General features: G+C 38.0%; 1 protein-coding gene across 1 annotated transcript in view; it reads right to left on the reverse strand.

Moving 5' to 3' along the window:
- Nucleotides 1–13,447: 13,447 nt before the first annotated feature.
- LOC107550442 (transferrin receptor protein 1-like) overlaps nucleotides 13,448–19,263 on the reverse strand; it is a 15,185-nt gene continuing 9,369 nt past the window's right edge. Inside the window, exons 9-18 of the mRNA XM_016231718.1 lie at nucleotides 18,307–18,476; nucleotides 18,083–18,202; nucleotides 17,866–17,951; nucleotides 17,200–17,263; nucleotides 17,054–17,121; nucleotides 16,894–16,964; nucleotides 16,383–16,467; nucleotides 16,057–16,284; nucleotides 15,780–15,932; nucleotides 13,448–15,287 (exon numbers count right to left, since the gene is read on the reverse strand). Coding sequence (XP_016087204.1) covers nucleotides 15,045–15,287; nucleotides 15,780–15,932; nucleotides 16,057–16,284; nucleotides 16,383–16,467; nucleotides 16,894–16,964; nucleotides 17,054–17,121; nucleotides 17,200–17,263; nucleotides 17,866–17,951; nucleotides 18,083–18,202; nucleotides 18,307–18,476 — 1,288 coding nt within the window. The 3' untranslated portion in view covers nucleotides 13,448–15,044. The remainder of the gene's footprint in view (nucleotides 15,288–15,779; nucleotides 15,933–16,056; nucleotides 16,285–16,382; nucleotides 16,468–16,893; nucleotides 16,965–17,053; nucleotides 17,122–17,199; nucleotides 17,264–17,865; nucleotides 17,952–18,082; nucleotides 18,203–18,306; nucleotides 18,477–19,263) is intronic.

Here is a 19,263-nt window from a genome sequence, read left to right on the forward strand (position 1 = left end):
CACCACCTCCCACCACTTCTATAACAGCTGATGATTTCGCCACATTCTTCACAGACAAAACTAGAACAATCAGTAGTCAATTCTCAGCCCCACACACACAGGACTTCAAACCAACCACACCCTCTGCTAAAACTCCCATCTTCTCCTTCTGCCCCCTTACTGAAGCAGAAGTATCAAAACTTCTCCTCTCCAGCCATCCTACAACATGCCCTCTAGACCCAATCCCCTCACACCTTTTCTCCAAGCAATCTCTCCTACACTCTTACCAGCACTCACACGCATCATCAACACATCTCTCCTTACAGGCACCTTCCCCACTGCATTCAAGCAGGCTCAGGTAACCCCACTGCTCAAAAAACCTACATTAAACACTTCACTTACAGATAGCTACAGACCTGTCTCTCTCCTTCCATTCATAGCGAAAACCTTCGAACGAGTTGTTTTCAACCAGGTATTATTTCTTTTGCAGAGCAACAAACTGGACGCTAACCAGTCAGGTTTCAGGAGTGGCCATTCAACTGATACTGTGCTACTGTCAGTCACGGAAGCCTTGCGGATTGCTAAAGCTGATTCCAAATCATCAGTTCTTATTCTGCTGCTTTTGACACTGTCAATAATCAGATCCTCATGTTTGCCCTCTCATCACTGGGCATCACAGGGATTCCAATTCGCTGGTTTGAATCCTATCTCACTGGTAGGTCTTTCAGGGTGGCCTGGGGAGGGGAGGTATCCAAAGCACATCAACTGGTCACTGGGGTTCCTCAGGGATCAGTTCTTGGACCCCTCCTCTTCTCCATATACACTACATCACTGGGTCCCATCATACAGGCACATGGCTTCTCCTACCATTGCTATGCTGATGACACACAGCTCTATCTCTCATTTCAACCAGATGATCCAACGGTAGCTGCACGGATCTCAGGCTGCTTGGCGGACATCTCGGCATGAATGAAAGAACATCATCTACAGCTCAACCTGGCAAAGACTGAGCTTCTTGTCTTCCCTACCACTCCAACTCTACGGCATGATTCCACCATCCAGCTAGGTTCTTCTACTATTACCCCATCAACTTCGGTCAGAAATCTTGGTGTAATTAAATTAAAGACCACATTGCAAAGACAGCTCGATCTTGCAGGTTTGCATTGCATAACATCAGAAAGATCAGGCCTTTTCTAATGGAGCATGCTGCACAACTTCTTATCCAGACCCTTGTCATTTCTAGGGAGCTTGCGCTCCCATGGAGGCTGCCACTGCTAAGTAGGGTTGGGCGATGTCTACAAAATTGGCATCGGACGATGTCTAAAGTGAAACATCGCGATGGACGATGACATCGTGGAGCCGGGGGGTGAGGGGGGAGTTAGGTGGTGTGTCCGAAGCATGAATCCGTATTCAGAAAGGCACGGAAAACAAATAACGTTTGCTAACGGTTGCCTATTACAGTACTTAAAATTTCACTTACCACATAAACAGATAGGAGAGATGACTGAGGACGATGGCAAACGATTTGCAGATCCTCAGTACCACTGACAAACATCTAATCTTGTAAAATGTGTGGTAAGTACTGCCGCTCCATAGTATAAACAGAGTACATGCGATCGTGAATCTCGAAATTGAAAGTGAAATTAAAAAGTGATCGTGCATTCAAAAGCATTTCAATGCCAGGCATAATAGCAGCTCCCTGATGCTCGCAATTTATATACAGTATAATTACCCAATGATAAATCTGCGAGAGAAAATATTGAAATACATATTTTCCTCCCATCTTGTATTTATTCCCTTTAGGGGTTCCGTAGTACACATAATTTTCTTTCCGAACACGGTATTGGGACGCGGTGGATTGCAGGGGGAGGGGGGAATCATAATGCCGGCTCAACATTGTGATATCCATCAGCCATAAGCGATGGACGATGGCATCATCTATCGGCCCAACCCTACTGCTAAGCAACCATGACTTGCGCTCTCCATGATGATGCGGAAGTTTCAGCAAAGGAAAAATGGATTTCCAGCACTGAAAATTGCTATGAGTATCCCTGTACAGCTATGATTAGCTGATCCTCCATCTTGGCTGAGCTTTCAATGTTGTTACGGAAAGGGTGAAGCTGATTGTTTGGTTCTTGTCACATGACCTGCGGTGCACTTGCGGCATTCTGAAAAGTTGAGATGTTAGGCTTGTTCGACTTCATGCGGCACCGCAAAGATCGGTTGCCACCTGACAAAAGTAATGCATTTTGGTTAGAAAATGTGTCCGACTTTGATCGGCGCTGCAGCCACCTTACGATCATGTGCCATCAAAGTACCACGAGAGCAAAACGAGGCCAGCCGCCTAGGTCAGGCACTGCAGTTGCTCAAAATCGGCTGCGAAAGCCTCGATGACGACACACTTTAATCTCATTGGTCAGATTCTGCAATGACAAGGACGGCGTGTTACGTGTTCTTTCTTAGACAAGTTCCTGTATTTAACCAATATTGAAACTTAATATTTAAAATAACACCTTTGCTGTTTCAATCGCATCCACTTCTTCGACTACAATTAAGACAAAAATCGTGTGGTCTGCCATGAATGACGTTGGTTCAGCACACTACGGAAAGCACAAAGTGTCCGACCTGACGGCCATCTCTTTACTCCTCCTCCACCTGCAACTGGCAGGCTACTGTAATTCATCTCGAACAAACCTGTTTTCATCTCGCTGCGGTGTAGACGCGCCTGGAAAAAATGAGCTCATGAGAGCTGTGACCACTTCTATTATGTTTTACGTTTTCCGCACATCTACATTTGAAATAATGAACTTGAGTATGCAAAAGATGCGACATGTAAACTGCCCCTTAGGCTGAAATAAGTAGGTCAATCGGAAACAGGAACACTTCCCATAACACCCAATGTACTTGTTACATCGTAAGAAGAATGGCAACTACACTAATATTAGTCAGTTTAATTTCACTAGTCACCTAGATGGCCAATGGCACAAGACCAGACAAGTCCTCTGCACAATCTGACTTGTGTTGCAGCCTGGAATTAAACCATGCCATATATGCCATACTGGTTTCGTCTGGCCAGAGGAGAACTGCATACCCCGACTGAGCCTGGTTTTTCCCAAGGTTTTTTTCTCCATTTCTTTCACCGATGGAGTTTTGGTTCCTTGCCACTGTCACCTTTGACTTCCTTAGTTGGGGACACTTAACTCCCTGGGGTTGACGGTCGTGCCGGCGCGACCAGCTTACTTTTTTTAAGATCAGTGTGAAAGACACTAAAAAATACTCTGTCGATTTTTGTCACACAAATAAGTGTTATACATCATTCGAAACTGTTAAGTGTCTACTTTTATTTGTGTACACTCACAATAACAACAAAATTTTGTGCTTTTGCAAAATAAAGAAAATAAACACGGTGCGTGTTATGTCTTCTCTGTCTTCGTGAACTGCTTTTAGAAACGTGTCACTAAAATGAACTGAAACTCAGCGAATACATGACACACAGACATGAGAAATATATGTATAGAAAGCTTGAAGTGTCTACTTTTAAATGTTGAAAACAAATATTCTGTGATAAAGTAATCCATAATTAACCAACGCAATGTCCAGTTTCTCCGTCTGATCTCATTATTTTAATGTGACCACGCCCATGAGCTACTTTCGCTTTTGTTATAACAATCGTCCATGTGAGACACGCGACACCAGCTCTGTTCACAAAGCGTGAGGATTCATCTAGTTCATCTCGGCTACTGTTCGTTTCTGGAAAAAGACGCGTTGAGAAGAATAACCCAGAATTTACCTCAGAAAAGGAACAAGACGTGACGCGCAACCTGTCCCAGCCGAGGAGATCATAATGAGTAAGTAATATTTATTTTTTGCATTAGTTTACGTGTTATTGTGGCATAAACTTGAACACATTTAGCCTACTAGTTAGGTTTTTCCCAAACTATAATTCCTGATAAAAAAATTTGAAATCGAGTGAAACATTTTGAATATGACAGGCACTTTATTGTATCCAAATTTCTTATGACGCGATGATGTTTTCATGCTCTATATAATATAAAACAATACGATATAAAAGTAATATGAGTGCATGATGAATGCTACGGGTCTAAGAATGTTTAGACCATGTTTATTATTAATACTCTGTTCTCAAATATATTTTATATTTCTATAGATATTTAACGTGCAAAACAATAATAATTTGTTTCTCTGATATAAAATGTCATTTTTACGGTAATAAAAAGCATGTGTGCACTGTAAAAAAATTCCATAAAATTTACGGTAAAAAAATGGCAGCTGTGGTTGCCGGAATTTTACCGTAAAAAATCCGGTAGCAACGTTTTAGGTTTTACGGTTTTAACTTAAATTTACAGTTAAATACCGTAATTTCATTAACTGATATAATGTTAATATACCAACTTATTGAAGTACTGAAATCTGTTTTGTAACTTTGTAATACAATGATAACCACCAAATGCAGGAGGTGATGAGAAAGTCACATGATGAACCAAAGTCTATCACAAGCAGCTTTTAAATAATAACATGTATAGTCATTCACACAAACACTAAACACCATCATGGTAACACACATGAAACTGAAATAATGCAATAAACATTAATTTAACAACATTTGGTGTAACACACAACCCTAATATACAAAACTGATAAGAAAAAACGAAGAAGAAACATAGTTATTTCAACAAAAAAACATAAAATTTGAAATATAACGCAGGGAATTCTGGGAATGTCAATTTACGGTTATTCACTTTAAATTATACGGTATTTTTCACTTCCAAAAACGGTATACTACCGTAAAATTTATGTCCAATACATGTAATGTCCAATACAGTTTTTCACCGTATATAGTAGGGGAATTTACCTTTAACCATTTAACAGGTTTTTCCTGTAGCATTTTTACAGTCTTTTACCGTTAAATTCACGGTCATTTTTTACAGTGTGGGTCTATGACTACAAAATCATACTAATATATATATAAGGTTTAAAAATAAATGTATCTTAATTTTAGCTAAGAAAAAACACAAAATGAAAATTATAGTTTCAAGAAGGAAACAAATATAGCCATCTCTGACTTCTGATGTCAGAAGAATATAGTACCCATACTACATTGATTAAAAGGAGGAACTCCTAAATATCATTGTGTAGGCTGGCATTAAGGTGTACTGTATGCTGTATGGTATGTGTTTCTATTATGTCAGGCATGACATAGCAGGCGGGAAGTGGCATGGTTGGGAGGGTTAGTGGTCAGTGGGTGGAGTTTGTTCCCAGTCACCAGTGGGAAGTTTAGGAATGCCACCAGGCGCCATGCCTTGAATCAGTCTGATTCACATGGCCACCAAACCTCCACCTACAGCAGGGAACAGGCAGTTCAAACGCACCACCCCATTCTACTCTCCTGCTCACAAAGAACACTTTTGTCCACACACAAATATACAGAGTGGTACATTTCCTCTGCAGTTTTGGGTAGCCTGTTGTGGGGACTGACAACAGATGACTCTTCCAGCAGAAACACAAACATTATGCAATTAGAGTTCAGGGAAAGGGCTGTGTTTGGGGTGTTGTGGGAGGAAACTGTCTTACTAAACTATCACTAATCATCTCATCACTCTAGGCGATGTTGGTTCCACTATTGGTTCCAACTTATGACAGAGCACAACCTCCAGACAAAATGACAACACATCAGAATTGCGTGCCTATTCACAGTTCAAAGCACTGAGTGCCATTGACATAATGGCATCACGGTGAGGGCACAGTGCCATGGTGCTCTGCAATCTGCATTTACTGTGCCACAATAACAGCAGTCATTCACTGTACCATAGAGTAGGGTGACCATACGTGTCATTTTTCCAGGACGCGTCCTGGCCAGGATTTCTATATTGCCTAAAATATCTAGGTTTAACTCCCTGGGGTTGACGGTCGTGCCGGCGCGACCAGCTTACTTTTTTTAAGATCAGTGTGAAAGACACTAAAAAATACTCTGTCGATTTTTGTCACACAAATAAGTGTTATACATCATTCGAAACTGTTAAGTGTCTACTTTTATTTGTGTACACTCACAATAACAACAAAATTTTGTGCTTTTGCAAAATAAAGAAAATAAACACGGTGCGTGTTATGTCTTCTCTGTCTTCGTGAACTGCTTTTAGAAACGTGTCACTAAAATGAACTGAAACTCAGCGAATACATGACACACAGACATGAGAAATATATGTATAGAAAGCTTGAAGTGTCTACTTTTAAATGTTGAAAACAAATATTCTGTGATAAAGTAATCCATAATTAACCAACGCAATGTCCAGTTTCTCCGTCTGATCTCATTATTTTAATGTGACCACGCCCATGAGCTACTTTCGCTTTTGTTATAACAATCGTCCATGTGAGACACGCGACACCAGCTCTGTTCACAAAGCGTGAGGATTCATCTAGTTCATCTCGGCTACTGTTCGTTTCTGGAAAAAGACGCGTTGAGAAGAATAACCCAGAATTTACCTCAGAAAAGGAACAAGACGTGACGCGCAACCTGTCCCAGCCGAGGAGATCATAATGAGTAAGTAATATTTATTTTTTGCATTAGTTTACGTGTTATTGTGGCATAAACTTGAACACATTTAGCCTACTAGTTAGGTTTTTCCCAAACTATAATTCCTGATAAAAAAATTTGAAATCGAGTGAAACATTTTGAATATGACAGGCACTTTATTGTATCCAAATTTCTTATGACGCGATGATGTTTTCATGCTCTATATAATATAAAACAATACGATATAAAAGTAATATGAGTGCATGATGAATGCTACGGGTCTAAGAATGTTTAGACCATGTTTATTATTAATACTCTGTTCTCAAATATATTTTATATTTCTATAGATATTTAACGTGCAAAACAATAATAATTTGTTTCTCTGATATAAAATGTCATTTTTACGGTAATAAAAAGCATGTGTGCACTGTAAAAAAATTCCATAAAATTTACGGTAAAAAAATGGCAGCTGTGGTTGCCGGAATTTTACCGTAAAAAATCCGGTAGCAACGTTTTAGGTTTTACGGTTTTAACTTAAATTTACAGTTAAATACCGTAATTTCATTAACTGATATAATGTTAATATACCAACTTATTGAAGTACTGAAATCTGTTTTGTAACTTTGTAATACAATGATAACCACCAAATGCAGGAGGTGATGAGAAAGTCACATGATGAACCAAAGTCTATCACAAGCAGCTTTTAAATAATAACATGTATAGTCATTCACACAAACACTAAACACCATCATGGTAACACACATGAAACTGAAATAATGCAATAAACATTAATTTAACAACATTTGGTGTAACACACAACCCTAATATACAAAACTGATAAGAAAAAACGAAGAAGAAACATAGTTATTTCAACAAAAAAACATAAAATTTGAAATATAACGCAGGGAATTCTGGGAATGTCAATTTACGGTTATTCACTTTAAATTATACGGTATTTTTCACTTCCAAAAACGGTATACTACCGTAAAATTTATGTCCAATACATGTAATGTCCAATACAGTTTTTCACCGTATATAGTAGGGGAATTTACCTTTAACCATTTAACAGGTTTTTCCTGTAGCATTTTTACAGTCTTTTACCGTTAAATTCACGGTCATTTTTTACAGTGTGGGTCTATGACTACAAAATCATACTAATATATATATAAGGTTTAAAAATAAATGTATCTTAATTTTAGCTAAGAAAAAACACAAAATGAAAATTATAGTTTCAAGAAGGAAACAAATATAGCCATCTCTGACTTCTGATGTCAGAAGAATATAGTACCCATACTACATTGATTAAAAGGAGGAACTCCTAAATATCATTGTGTAGGCTGGCATTAAGGTGTACTGTATGCTGTATGGTATGTGTTTCTATTATGTCAGGCATGACATAGCAGGCGGGAAGTGGCATGGTTGGGAGGGTTAGTGGTCAGTGGGTGGAGTTTGTTCCCAGTCACCAGTGGGAAGTTTAGGAATGCCACCAGGCGCCATGCCTTGAATCAGTCTGATTCACATGGCCACCAAACCTCCACCTACAGCAGGGAACAGGCAGTTCAAACGCACCACCCCATTCTACTCTCCTGCTCACAAAGAACACTTTTGTCCACACACAAATATACAGAGTGGTACATTTCCTCTGCAGTTTTGGGTAGCCTGTTGTGGGGACTGACAACAGATGACTCTTCCAGCAGAAACACAAACATTATGCAATTAGAGTTCAGGGAAAGGGCTGTGTTTGGGGTGTTGTGGGAGGAAACTGTCTTACTAAACTATCACTAATCATCTCATCACTCTAGGCGATGTTGGTTCCACTATTGGTTCCAACTTATGACAGAGCACAACCTCCAGACAAAATGACAACACATCAGAATTGCGTGCCTATTCACAGTTCAAAGCACTGAGTGCCATTGACATAATGGCATCACGGTGAGGGCACAGTGCCATGGTGCTCTGCAATCTGCATTTACTGTGCCACAATAACAGCAGTCATTCACTGTACCATAGAGTAGGGTGACCATACGTGTCATTTTTCCAGGACGCGTCCTGGCCAGGATTTCTATATTGCCTAAAATATCTAGGTTTTGGCTTTGTTTGCGTGTGCAGACCGATCGGTGTATGACATCAAAATACCTCGAGAGAATACAGGAACCGTCTGTATGGTATTTTGATGTATTTTGATCGGTCTGCACACGCAAACAAAGCCAAACCTAGATATTTTAGGCAATATAGAAATCCTGGCCAGGACGCGTCCTGGGAAAATGGCACATATGGTCACCCTACCATAGAGAGTTCTATGGCTATTTTCATGGCAAGATCATTGCATTTTAAAAGAAACAAACAGTAGTAATGAAAAAAAATAACAACAACAACTGACAGATTTATCATTGCAGTATCTGTAAGAGTGCTCCGATCAGGATTTTTGGAGCCGATCACAGGAAGCAGTATCTGCTGAATCGATCACGTCAGGCGAGTGCTTCTTAGGCTGCTAGAGAATGGGCTTTTTGTCAAGACGGAGAAATGCGTTTTTCATGCACAGTCGGTCCCTTTCTTGGGGTTCATTGTTTCGTCCGAGGGGGTGCGCATGGACCCTGATAAGATTAAGGCTGTGATGGATTGGGCAACCCCTGATTCCCACAAGACCCTGCAGAGGTTTCTGGGGTTTGCTAATTTCTATCAGTGTTTTAATCGCAACTTTAGCCAACTAGCTTCCCCTTTGACAGCCTTGACCTCCACCAAGACTACGTTCAGGTGGTCTAATGCAGCCCAGACTGCATTTACCAACCTCAAGAGTTGCTTCGTTTTGGCTCCCATTCTCATTGCCCCTGATCCTTCACGTCAGTTTGTGGTGGAGGTCGACGCGTAAGAGGTGGGGGTTGGTGCAGCGCTGTCCCAGCACTCCCTCGCGGATAAGATGCATCCTTGCGCGTTTTTTTCACATTGTTTGACTCCTACCAAACAGAATTATGACATTGGCAATAGAGAGTTGTTGGCGGTGAAGTTGGCCTTGGAAGAGTGGTGTCATTGCCTCGGGGGTGCCTTTCATAGTCTGGACCGATCATAAGAACCTCGAATATATCAGGTCCACTAAACGTCTCAACTCTAGGCAGGCTCGGTGGGCTCCAAAAACATCAAGCCCAATGCCTTGTCTCATGTTTTTGACCACTCCGAGCGCCAGACCACTCCTGAGTGCATTGTACCGGAGACTGTTTGTCTAGTCTAGACTTCATGTAATGTACGCGTGCACCTCTGTAGGGCTGTTTTGAATGTTTTTTGCAAAACACTCAATGTCAAATTGCACATCGTTAAAACAACAATTACGATATTATCACAGACGATATATATCACACACCCCTACCGCTGAGGCATCGTAAATTTAGGTGGGGCAGATTCTGAGTCATAGCACTAATATATTAAAAAACATTAAATGCATTCATGTCTTGCATTAAACAGTGTGTAAATAATACATCTAAATGCTACTTCAGATGCAGCTTCTGTGTTGATTTCATATGCTTGGTAACAGCCCAAATGTCTTATTATTCTAATTCACTGATTAAATGTAAGAATTTGACTCAAAAGATAATGGACACTTTTAGAAAAAATGGCTTTAAAGGTAAAAATGCCCATAAAATAAAATAAAAAACAGTTAAAACTTATTGGAAAAGATTCATTTCTATCAGTGTGAACAAAATAATAATAATAATCATGTCTAATCATTTTAGACATGTGATTTTACTGAAGGCTACCAAGACAATTATAACTGAGTTTATTAAATTCATAAACATAAACAAACTAAATCTTCTCTATATCCAGTTTGTAGCGTGGATCATTCATTGCAACATTTAATCTGATTCTCAAGCTTAAGAATCTGTTATCTTGAAAAATAAATTAAACTACTACCGCCCACTGACTTGGTTTTAAACCTATATTATTATCCCATTTATTACATCTTAAAATGCAGTAGGTCAGTAAAATCAAAATTTTCCATTCACCGTTTCTCCATTTTTGTACCTCGGTATTTATACAAACCTGCGTACGGCCCTGCCTATAACTGTTGATCAGTTAGGTACACTGTAAGGAAAAATCTGTAGAAAAATGGAAACGGTAGGCTACTGGTCATTTTCGGCCAGGACATTATTCGTCAAGTTTACAGACATTTCCTGCAACCCTACACAAAATGCTAAGTATAGCCTAATCTAAAATACAGGTAAAATGTCTGTGAAAAATCAATAAAGAATAGTCTTTCATATTAACACACTACATTTTGTCCTATTTTTATAGACTATTACATCACTAACTATTTTTAAATTACATCATAACGTAATTTAGCAACAAATGAACCTGCCTTTAGCAACTTTCCTAACTGAAAATTAGTTGGGAACACTGTAAAGGGTTCAGTTTCATCTTTGGACAGTGTCGCCAGCATAAACCATGTGGTTTAATGCAGTTCTCTTTTGATTTTAGCCTTCAGTACAACACATTTAAGCACTCCTCAGCCCAGAAATGACACGCTTTCAGATAAAATAGAGGGAAATCTCACATAAGGTCCACAATAAGTTACAAGATGAGTTACATTTATAATATGGTGAATCGAACACCTCTTTACTAGACTATCGTCTCTCAAAGTAACGTTATCATACAGATATTGAGAATAAGAAACGTCGTAAAAATTCTACGCATTTTGTCAAATCTCAATCATATGAACACAAATACAGACTTGCTACTCTAGACTGAGGATGAATCAATCTTTTGAGCCTTTAGGAGCCAAATTCGCCACTGACTTCACTAACGCAGGTGAAGTCTTGAGATCCGCGCGAGGGCAGAGATATGAGGAAACGTTCAAACAATTTGAGCTCTTAATTCAAATCAATTTAAAGGTTTATCTGTTAAGTTCCACGCTCTTGTGAAACTGAATTTTTTTTCAACAGTGACAGGTAACGTTAAGGTGTTACAATAATCCGTGATACACACTCCTACGTTACCTGTCAGACTCGGTGCTCAGTCGATAACGCCAGCCAGGTGTCTGGTGACTGAACAAAACTTCACTCTATGTTGGTCCTGTGTGTAAAGTTCAACAGATTTCTAACGTTTTATAAATTTGTTTTAGGGTGTAATACGCTTTGCTCTATAACGGCTGTCGCTTTCTCACTCATTTCTGCCTCGCGTTTCTGTCGCTAAATTACAGCAGTGCTCGACCGTCATTACTCAATCTCACTCGCGCTCTGGCTGTACATGCTCATGCTTCTATTGACAACCCACTCTTAAAGAGACAGGACACTTTCATCATGAAGGCAATGAACGACATCATAATAGCTAACTCTAACATAGTTTTAAAATCGATCTATTCTACAGCTTTACAGCCAAATAACTGGAATGACTTTGAGTTTGTATTTAACATGACATATTTCCACAGGGTTAGGGGAAGACGTATTTTGCTTTTGAAACGCATCTTTATTAGAAAGACTATCGCCATCAGGCTGTTAAAAAAAACTATTTGACGGCTGTTAAGATGTGAGTTAAATAGATTTTTTTTTTTTTACTCTCTGCTTAATTATGGCAATCATATGATATTCAAAGTGAATCCTTCAAAGTACTCTAGTTCCACCATGTGGTCATTTGAAGAAATGCAGACAAGTCCCTGGTCCATACAAAAATACTCTTACGATTTTATATATTTAATAAATTTAAAATTTTAGAAATGACCTAGGACGTCTACTGGTGTCACTGTCTGTTTGTACATATTGAGCTTAGACGTAGCTGAAAGTAGCCAGCTTCTAATTTTATTTTTTATATCTGTCATGTTATTTTGAGAAACATTTAAAAAATATATATAATACACACACACACACACAAACATTTAACCTATTAGTACAATGTATTTGTTTTATTTTTATTCGTCATGTTATTTTGAGAAACATTTAAAAAATATATATAATACACACACACACACACACACACACAAACATTTAACCTATTAGTACAATGTATTTGTTTTATTTTTATTTTGGTGTGACATTGTACATACAAGCTATGATTACAGATAATATTTCAAAACATATTTGGTTATTATTTGGCTGATTGACTCATACACATCCAGGTTAACATTTGAGGTTCAATAAGTGATGAATAGAACATAATTTTAGTGTCAATTTAGTCAGCAATCTTAAATGAGAGTGGCTGTACTTTATGCCTCAGTTAGGTAACACAAAGAGCTTGCACAGATGTCACAGTATAGAGTCCACAGTTTAAATGCGTTGTTCAAACATTTTATGAATAACTTGCAGACTAATCATAAAACTGAGAATCGGCGCGCGTGTAATTCTATGAACCACTTTTGTCTACAACAAAACTACTACAGACAGCATTCTTCAGAAACATTTTTTAAGATATTGATATGCATAGACAATCATGAAACTGCAAGTCACAATGGACTTTTTTTTTTTAGATCTACATTTTCATCTCTTCCACACACACACGTTCTGGTGGGGACTTAAACCTGAATACAGACAGACTCATGGGGACTCATGTCACGGTGGGGACCTAAATTGAGGTCCCCACGGGTAAACAAGCTAATAAATCACACAGAATGAAGTTTTTTTTGAAAATCTAAAAGTGCAGAAAGTTTCCTGTAAGGGGTAGGGTTGGTGTAGGGCAATAGAATATACGGTCTGTACAGTAGAAAAACCATTACACCTATTGAGAGTCCCCACAAGGATAGCAAACCAGACGTACGTGTGTGTGTGTGTGTGTGTGTTCAAACAGGACATATTTCAAAGTTGTGCATGAGTGTTTGTCTTTTTTTTATCAGTGCATAAATATTATATCCCACTTTTCGAATCATGTTGATGTCTTCTGACAACCGTTATATAATAATAAACAGATGATGCTGGCATCAAAAGGTGAACATTAAAACCAATTAGCTGAATTGATTTTTTATTATTTAATCTGACTTTGATTTGCAAGTAAAACAGAAAGAGTGAAGTTAAATACACACAAAGAAGAGAAAACAAAGAAGAACAAAGAGAAGGAAAAAAAGCATTTTAAAGGCTTCATCATAATCTACAAGGCACAAATAATAATACACCAGAAACAAAAGAAATATGAAAACCGAATAAGAGAACAGAACAGAATCTTATAGAAGCCCATTACAGGATCATACAGAGAATGTTTCTAATGTTTTTCATCTCTGCTGTGATTCTCACCTGTTCCACATTTGATTAATCCAAGGTTAAAGAAGGTAACAGCACTTGATTGTGTATGAAAAACTGACAACAGATTACAAGACTCACAACAGATAACTTCTATTGTAAGAGTGTGTGAATATAGATGATTTTGTGCATCATCATAGGAAACACTGTTCCCAATTATTACATCCACACCACAGTGAAATATGAGGGGCACTGCCCTCGATATCAACACATCGGTAGGCAAAAACTACCATCATCTTCTTCGCATTATGGAAGGCACTGCTCCCGATAATGATTCTGGATCAGGTATAACATTGATTCAAAAGGAGGATGCCAAAGACTGATACATACTTGTAATTTACTGATTTTTTTTATTTATTATAATTTAAGAAATACAATGTTGTAGTCTGTGGTCATAGCTTTTGAAAACAAGGTTATCTCCATAGCAGATGCTGCTTTCACACTTCGACAGTATAACTGTCATAATTATGGAAGTCACTGCTTCCGATAATTAAACATTTGTTAAAAAAGGCGTTACAAAATGCTATTTATAGTGATCCCTGTCACTGATAAATAAAATAAAACGAATAAATAGACATTTCAGAGCCACATAGGAATGCTTCTTTCTATTATTTGACAGAATTGATCTGAAAAGCCCCTGAAAAATTTTATCCAACCGGAAAATTGGAAAAATACTGTGCTTTACGAGTCATTTTATGATCACAGGTAAGTTAGGTTACAAACATTAAAATGACAATGGCTGATTGTCAAACTGGAGCCTGTATAAAAACCCCTCTAAATCCAGACTGTTCAGGTATTATGCAAGAAGTTCCTAAAAGGAGTCCAAAATGTTGAAAATAACAAACCAGTAACACATTCCAAATTTGTATAATCTAAACTAGATCTCAAAGGAATAGTTCACCCAAGAATAGAAATTCTGGGTTGTCTACCTTGATGTCAATCAAACCCCTTATGAATTTTGATCTGTATGGATTCAGAGGATGAATTATAGCACGAGTAATATGAGCTACTTTTATAATGTTATATGCCTTTGTGTCTTTTTTGAAGTTTGAAAGCTCCAGCAATTTCATGGAAAAGTGTGACCAGTACATTCTTCAAATATCTTCTTTTGTGTTTCACAGAAGGGGTTTGGAATGACATGATGGTGAGTAAATGATGACAATGTTCTATTTTTGGATCAACTACTGCTGTAAATACTGATATAAACCACTTATCATACATTTATGTTAATAGAGTACCAACATAATTTTCGTCTTTAATTTTCCTTTTTTGCCTTGAGTGACGGTTCAACGTTGTTAAAGAGGTAAGCTGAATCTGCTTGTCTAAATTTCATTATCCATATCCCATACTTCCCCTGCCAATGCATTGGCACAGCCCTGGATGGTCCAGGTGGCAAGAGCAAACTGATTCTTGAATTGGTCAATGTCAGCAGATTCAAGCCCTCCTTTAATGGCTTCAAGGTGATCCACCAGAGCTGCCAAAGTGTGTGGTCCAGAGCCCAGCAGAATATGCCGGAACAGACTCTCCCGCAGAGACGCATAGGGAGAGAGAAGACTGCCTTCCACCTTCAAACAGATGCATCATGTTAACATCCACATTGGTGTATCCCTTGTATATCCTTGGAATGCAATCTGAAAAACCTTTAAAATGGTTTTAAGGCTGGCATTTTGTTGCTTTTAGCCCATGTCTATTAGCTTTGAGGTACTATACTGTATATGCTATTGTACCAAAAGAAGTTGACAAAGTAAATTGCTTAGCCATTATACTAATTTAATATGTATCTAACACAGTTAGCAATTATATGCATTTAAAATGTATCTTTCTCTTCTGAGAAAGCGAAACCGAAATATTGATGATTTGCCATCATATCCAAATTTTGTCCAATAAAATTACCCTCATCCTAATACCACTTGCTTCTAACTGTCAATAGCAGCAAAGCAGCAGCAAAGGCTATTCGATATTTTAAAAAGCCCTTTGATATATTCCATCTTAACTTCCTTTTTCAACATGAAATACATCAACACAGGAAAGAATGAAATAGCTTGACAATTTTTTACCCTCATAATGCGATTGTTGATGATGCGACACTGCTCCATGTCTTCAAGGTCACTGTTTCGGATGGCTGAAACAAGGGTGCTGGCAGCACGATCGTATGACCCCTGAGCTGAGAGAAGCCACTGCATCGTCACAGTGGAAGGAAGGCGGCCAGACTTCGAAAGAAAAATGCAGAAAGTGAACTCCCTGTAGCCTTTCTGCACTTTACAGAAATTCATCATACATCAAGCTTAAAGTTCTTTGGGAGTCACAAAAAGACATATAACCATGTAGACTCACCATTTGGCATGATTCAACTTTAGACCTGATTTGGGACACATAGTTGCGGATGACGCTAGTATACTTTGCCACGTTCAGCTTGAGCAAGTGGTCATGCACCAGCCGAAGCGTAACCAGTCCGACCACCTCACCTGCAGTCTTGGCGAGTTTGAGAGTGTTGTAGAAAGTGTACAGTTCCAGATTTTGATCAGTATCCTCAATAGTTCCAAAAGGGTATGACTTTGTACTCTGAAACACATCAGCAACATCTTTACTTCCTATCTTTCATCATGAAACAAACTGTACCTGAATCTATTCTACACCTTCAGTAAAACCTGAATACTTGCCGAAGTAAATCGAAACGAAATTGACGGGATCCCCGAGAAGGTCTGGAATGGATAAGCAGAGTGAGACAAACCCATAGGCTCCATTCTGTGAAAAAATTAAAAATTTGTTAATATGGATATTATATAGGATATATATATAGAATGTGTTTGATCAGAATGTGTTTAACAGCTTAAAACTAATAAAATATTTTTTTTTATTAAATGAAATGAAGCTATAATAAATATATATATAAATATTAGCTGAAGAACTTAAAATGTAGAAATGTAAGTTTTAAGTAGTAGTAAAATTACTAAAACAAAGAAAAATAAAGATATATAGAAATATTTAAAGTATTAAAAATGACACAAAATTACTACAACTTGAACTAAAATTAAAATATAAAGATAAATGTTAATTCAAAATGTGAATAAATACTATAATAGTATTTATATAATACAAAAAAAACTTGGTGCTTCACCACATGAAATTAAAATCAAACTGTGGAGCATAAGCAGTGAGGGACAAACATACACAGACTTCTCCCAGTTGGATCCAGCAAACTGTTCATGCAAGGACTTGGTTGCATCAACTGGAGATGAGACCTGCATGGGGGGGGAGGTTATTTCTCTTTTTAGGACAGATAAAACAGCTTTGAATTGGTGCCAAAGATTCAGCATTTGAGATACATCACCTGTTTCATTGTGCTCTCTAATAACTCATACAGCAGTGGACTGGCAGTTGCTTTGAAAGAGTCAAAACCTAAAGAGAATGTCAGAAGATCAGCATCAGCTCAAGATCTAAGTTAATCAACTATTCAAGAAATGACTCTTTACAAACCTGAAATAACTTCATCAAGGCTGATGTAAGAAAACATTTTCAAACTCAAGGAGGTCAGGTAGCCCTGAGGGTTAAAAAAAACACAAATAAATTCAATGACTTGCAGTAACTGCTGAATGCGCAGGCTGTTTGAAATCAAATATTAACATACTACAGTACACTTACTATTTCTGCAATATATAGTGCAGTATGTGTATTGTGCACAGACATACTGTATATTCCGTTTTTGATCCCAAAAGATATTTTGGACAAAATGTAATATTTCCACGATGATATAACTATAATGCAATGTGACAATATAGCAGTTTATTGCGGAATAATCCCCAGTGTTTCACTTACTATTTTTTATAAATAGTAGGCAGTTTACAATGCAGTATTTACTGACTAGTACTGCATTAAAAACGCAAAAACCATGTACACACTGCATTTAGATACAGTAAATACATTCATTCACTTTCATATTTTCAAATGACCATTTTAAGTTTGCTAAGAAAAGAATGGAAATATGTATGATTATTGGTTTATTGTATTTACATTCTTGTTATTGTTGTTTACTTTTATTTGTGCTGTTATTATTATTTGTTATATCATACAAACACAGAGAATTTACTCCCATATTTAACATGGTTATTGTTAAACAGAAGGCAGTCAAAGATGCATTCAAACCTCCAACCACTCAGTGGCCCCAACACTCCCAAATTCACCAGCACTCCAGCTAGCAAAAACTATGCTCCTCTTCGGCTTGAATCCATCTTGGAAGAAAATAAAGATGCACTTGAAATCAAAAAATGTATTCTCAATTCAAAATTATCATGTGTAATTCATTATATAATGACATTTATGTATGTATTTAAAAAGACATCACTGCTTGTACTTAACGTACCATTCTTGATCATGTCTGTGATAGTTCTGGCCAATTCCACCAGTAAACTAGTGCCGACTGTGCTTCTGGCAAATCCAGGGCCCCATGCATCTCGCTGGGCTCCGATCACCATATAACGATCTAAAGCAAAGGACGAAGACCCAAATTAAGTGATCAGGGACTGGGACCAATTACTTGTTTGATCTACACAGCTGTTTAAAGCAGAATATAACAGAATAGAGTACCTGCATCCATATAACCTTTAATGACTCCAAACACATTGTGGATTTTTTTCTGAATAAGGACATTGTTTACTTCCACTGTAATAATGTCGCCATCATCGCCAAGACTGTACATGGTACCCCGAAGCATCCCATCACTCCAGCCATCAGGGGAAGTCTGACCACCTAACTTACTGTTTGAGGACAGGAGTAAACAAATGTGACAAACATGTAAATACAGGAAATATTAACAAACCTCACTGACAGAACTATTGAATTGTCTAAATCTTCTTATTAAAATGTGAGTGGTGCTTGCACATTCAAAAGTTGCTGCCAGGATGCTAGGGTGATTTCCAAGAGTGTTTTTAGTGCATTGTTGCATGGGGTTGATAGATGGTTGTGTTGCGTGGTTGCTGCTGTAGGTTGTTCCTGACTCAAGTCAAAACAAAACAAAACACTAAGCCCATATTATATTCTGAGGCCAGATTTACATTTACATTTTTAAAGGGGTCATATGATGCTGCTAAAAAGAACATTATTGTGTATTTGGTGTAATGAAATGTGTTTATGCGGTTTAAAGTTCAAAAAACACATTATTTTCCACATACTGTACATTATTGTTTCTCCTCTATGCCCCGCCTTTCTGAAATGCGTCGATTTTTACAAAGCTCATCAATCTGAAAAAGCGAGGTGTGCTGTGATTGGCCAGCTATCCAATGCGTTGTGATTGGCCGAATACCTCAAGCGTGAGACGGAAATGTTACACCCCTCACATACTGTTGATCCCGTGTCCGGCCGGAGCAACGAGACATAAACATTAAAACCCATTACAAACGAGGCATTTGTTGCATCCAGTGGGGACATAATTACTGATTATAATGACTTATACTGTCTTTTTACGCATTGCTTTGCATCCCGTAAACATAAAACTCTGTCTGCATTTGTGATCGGAGAAATGACAAACAACAAGTGCTACTCTAC

The sequence above is a fragment of the Sinocyclocheilus grahami genome, unplaced genomic scaffold (genome assembly GCF_001515645.1).
Source record: "Sinocyclocheilus grahami isolate Dianchi unplaced genomic scaffold, SAMN03320097.WGS_v1.1 scaffold398.1, whole genome shotgun sequence".
NCBI classification, from domain to species: Eukaryota; Metazoa; Chordata; class Actinopteri; order Cypriniformes; family Cyprinidae; genus Sinocyclocheilus; species Sinocyclocheilus grahami.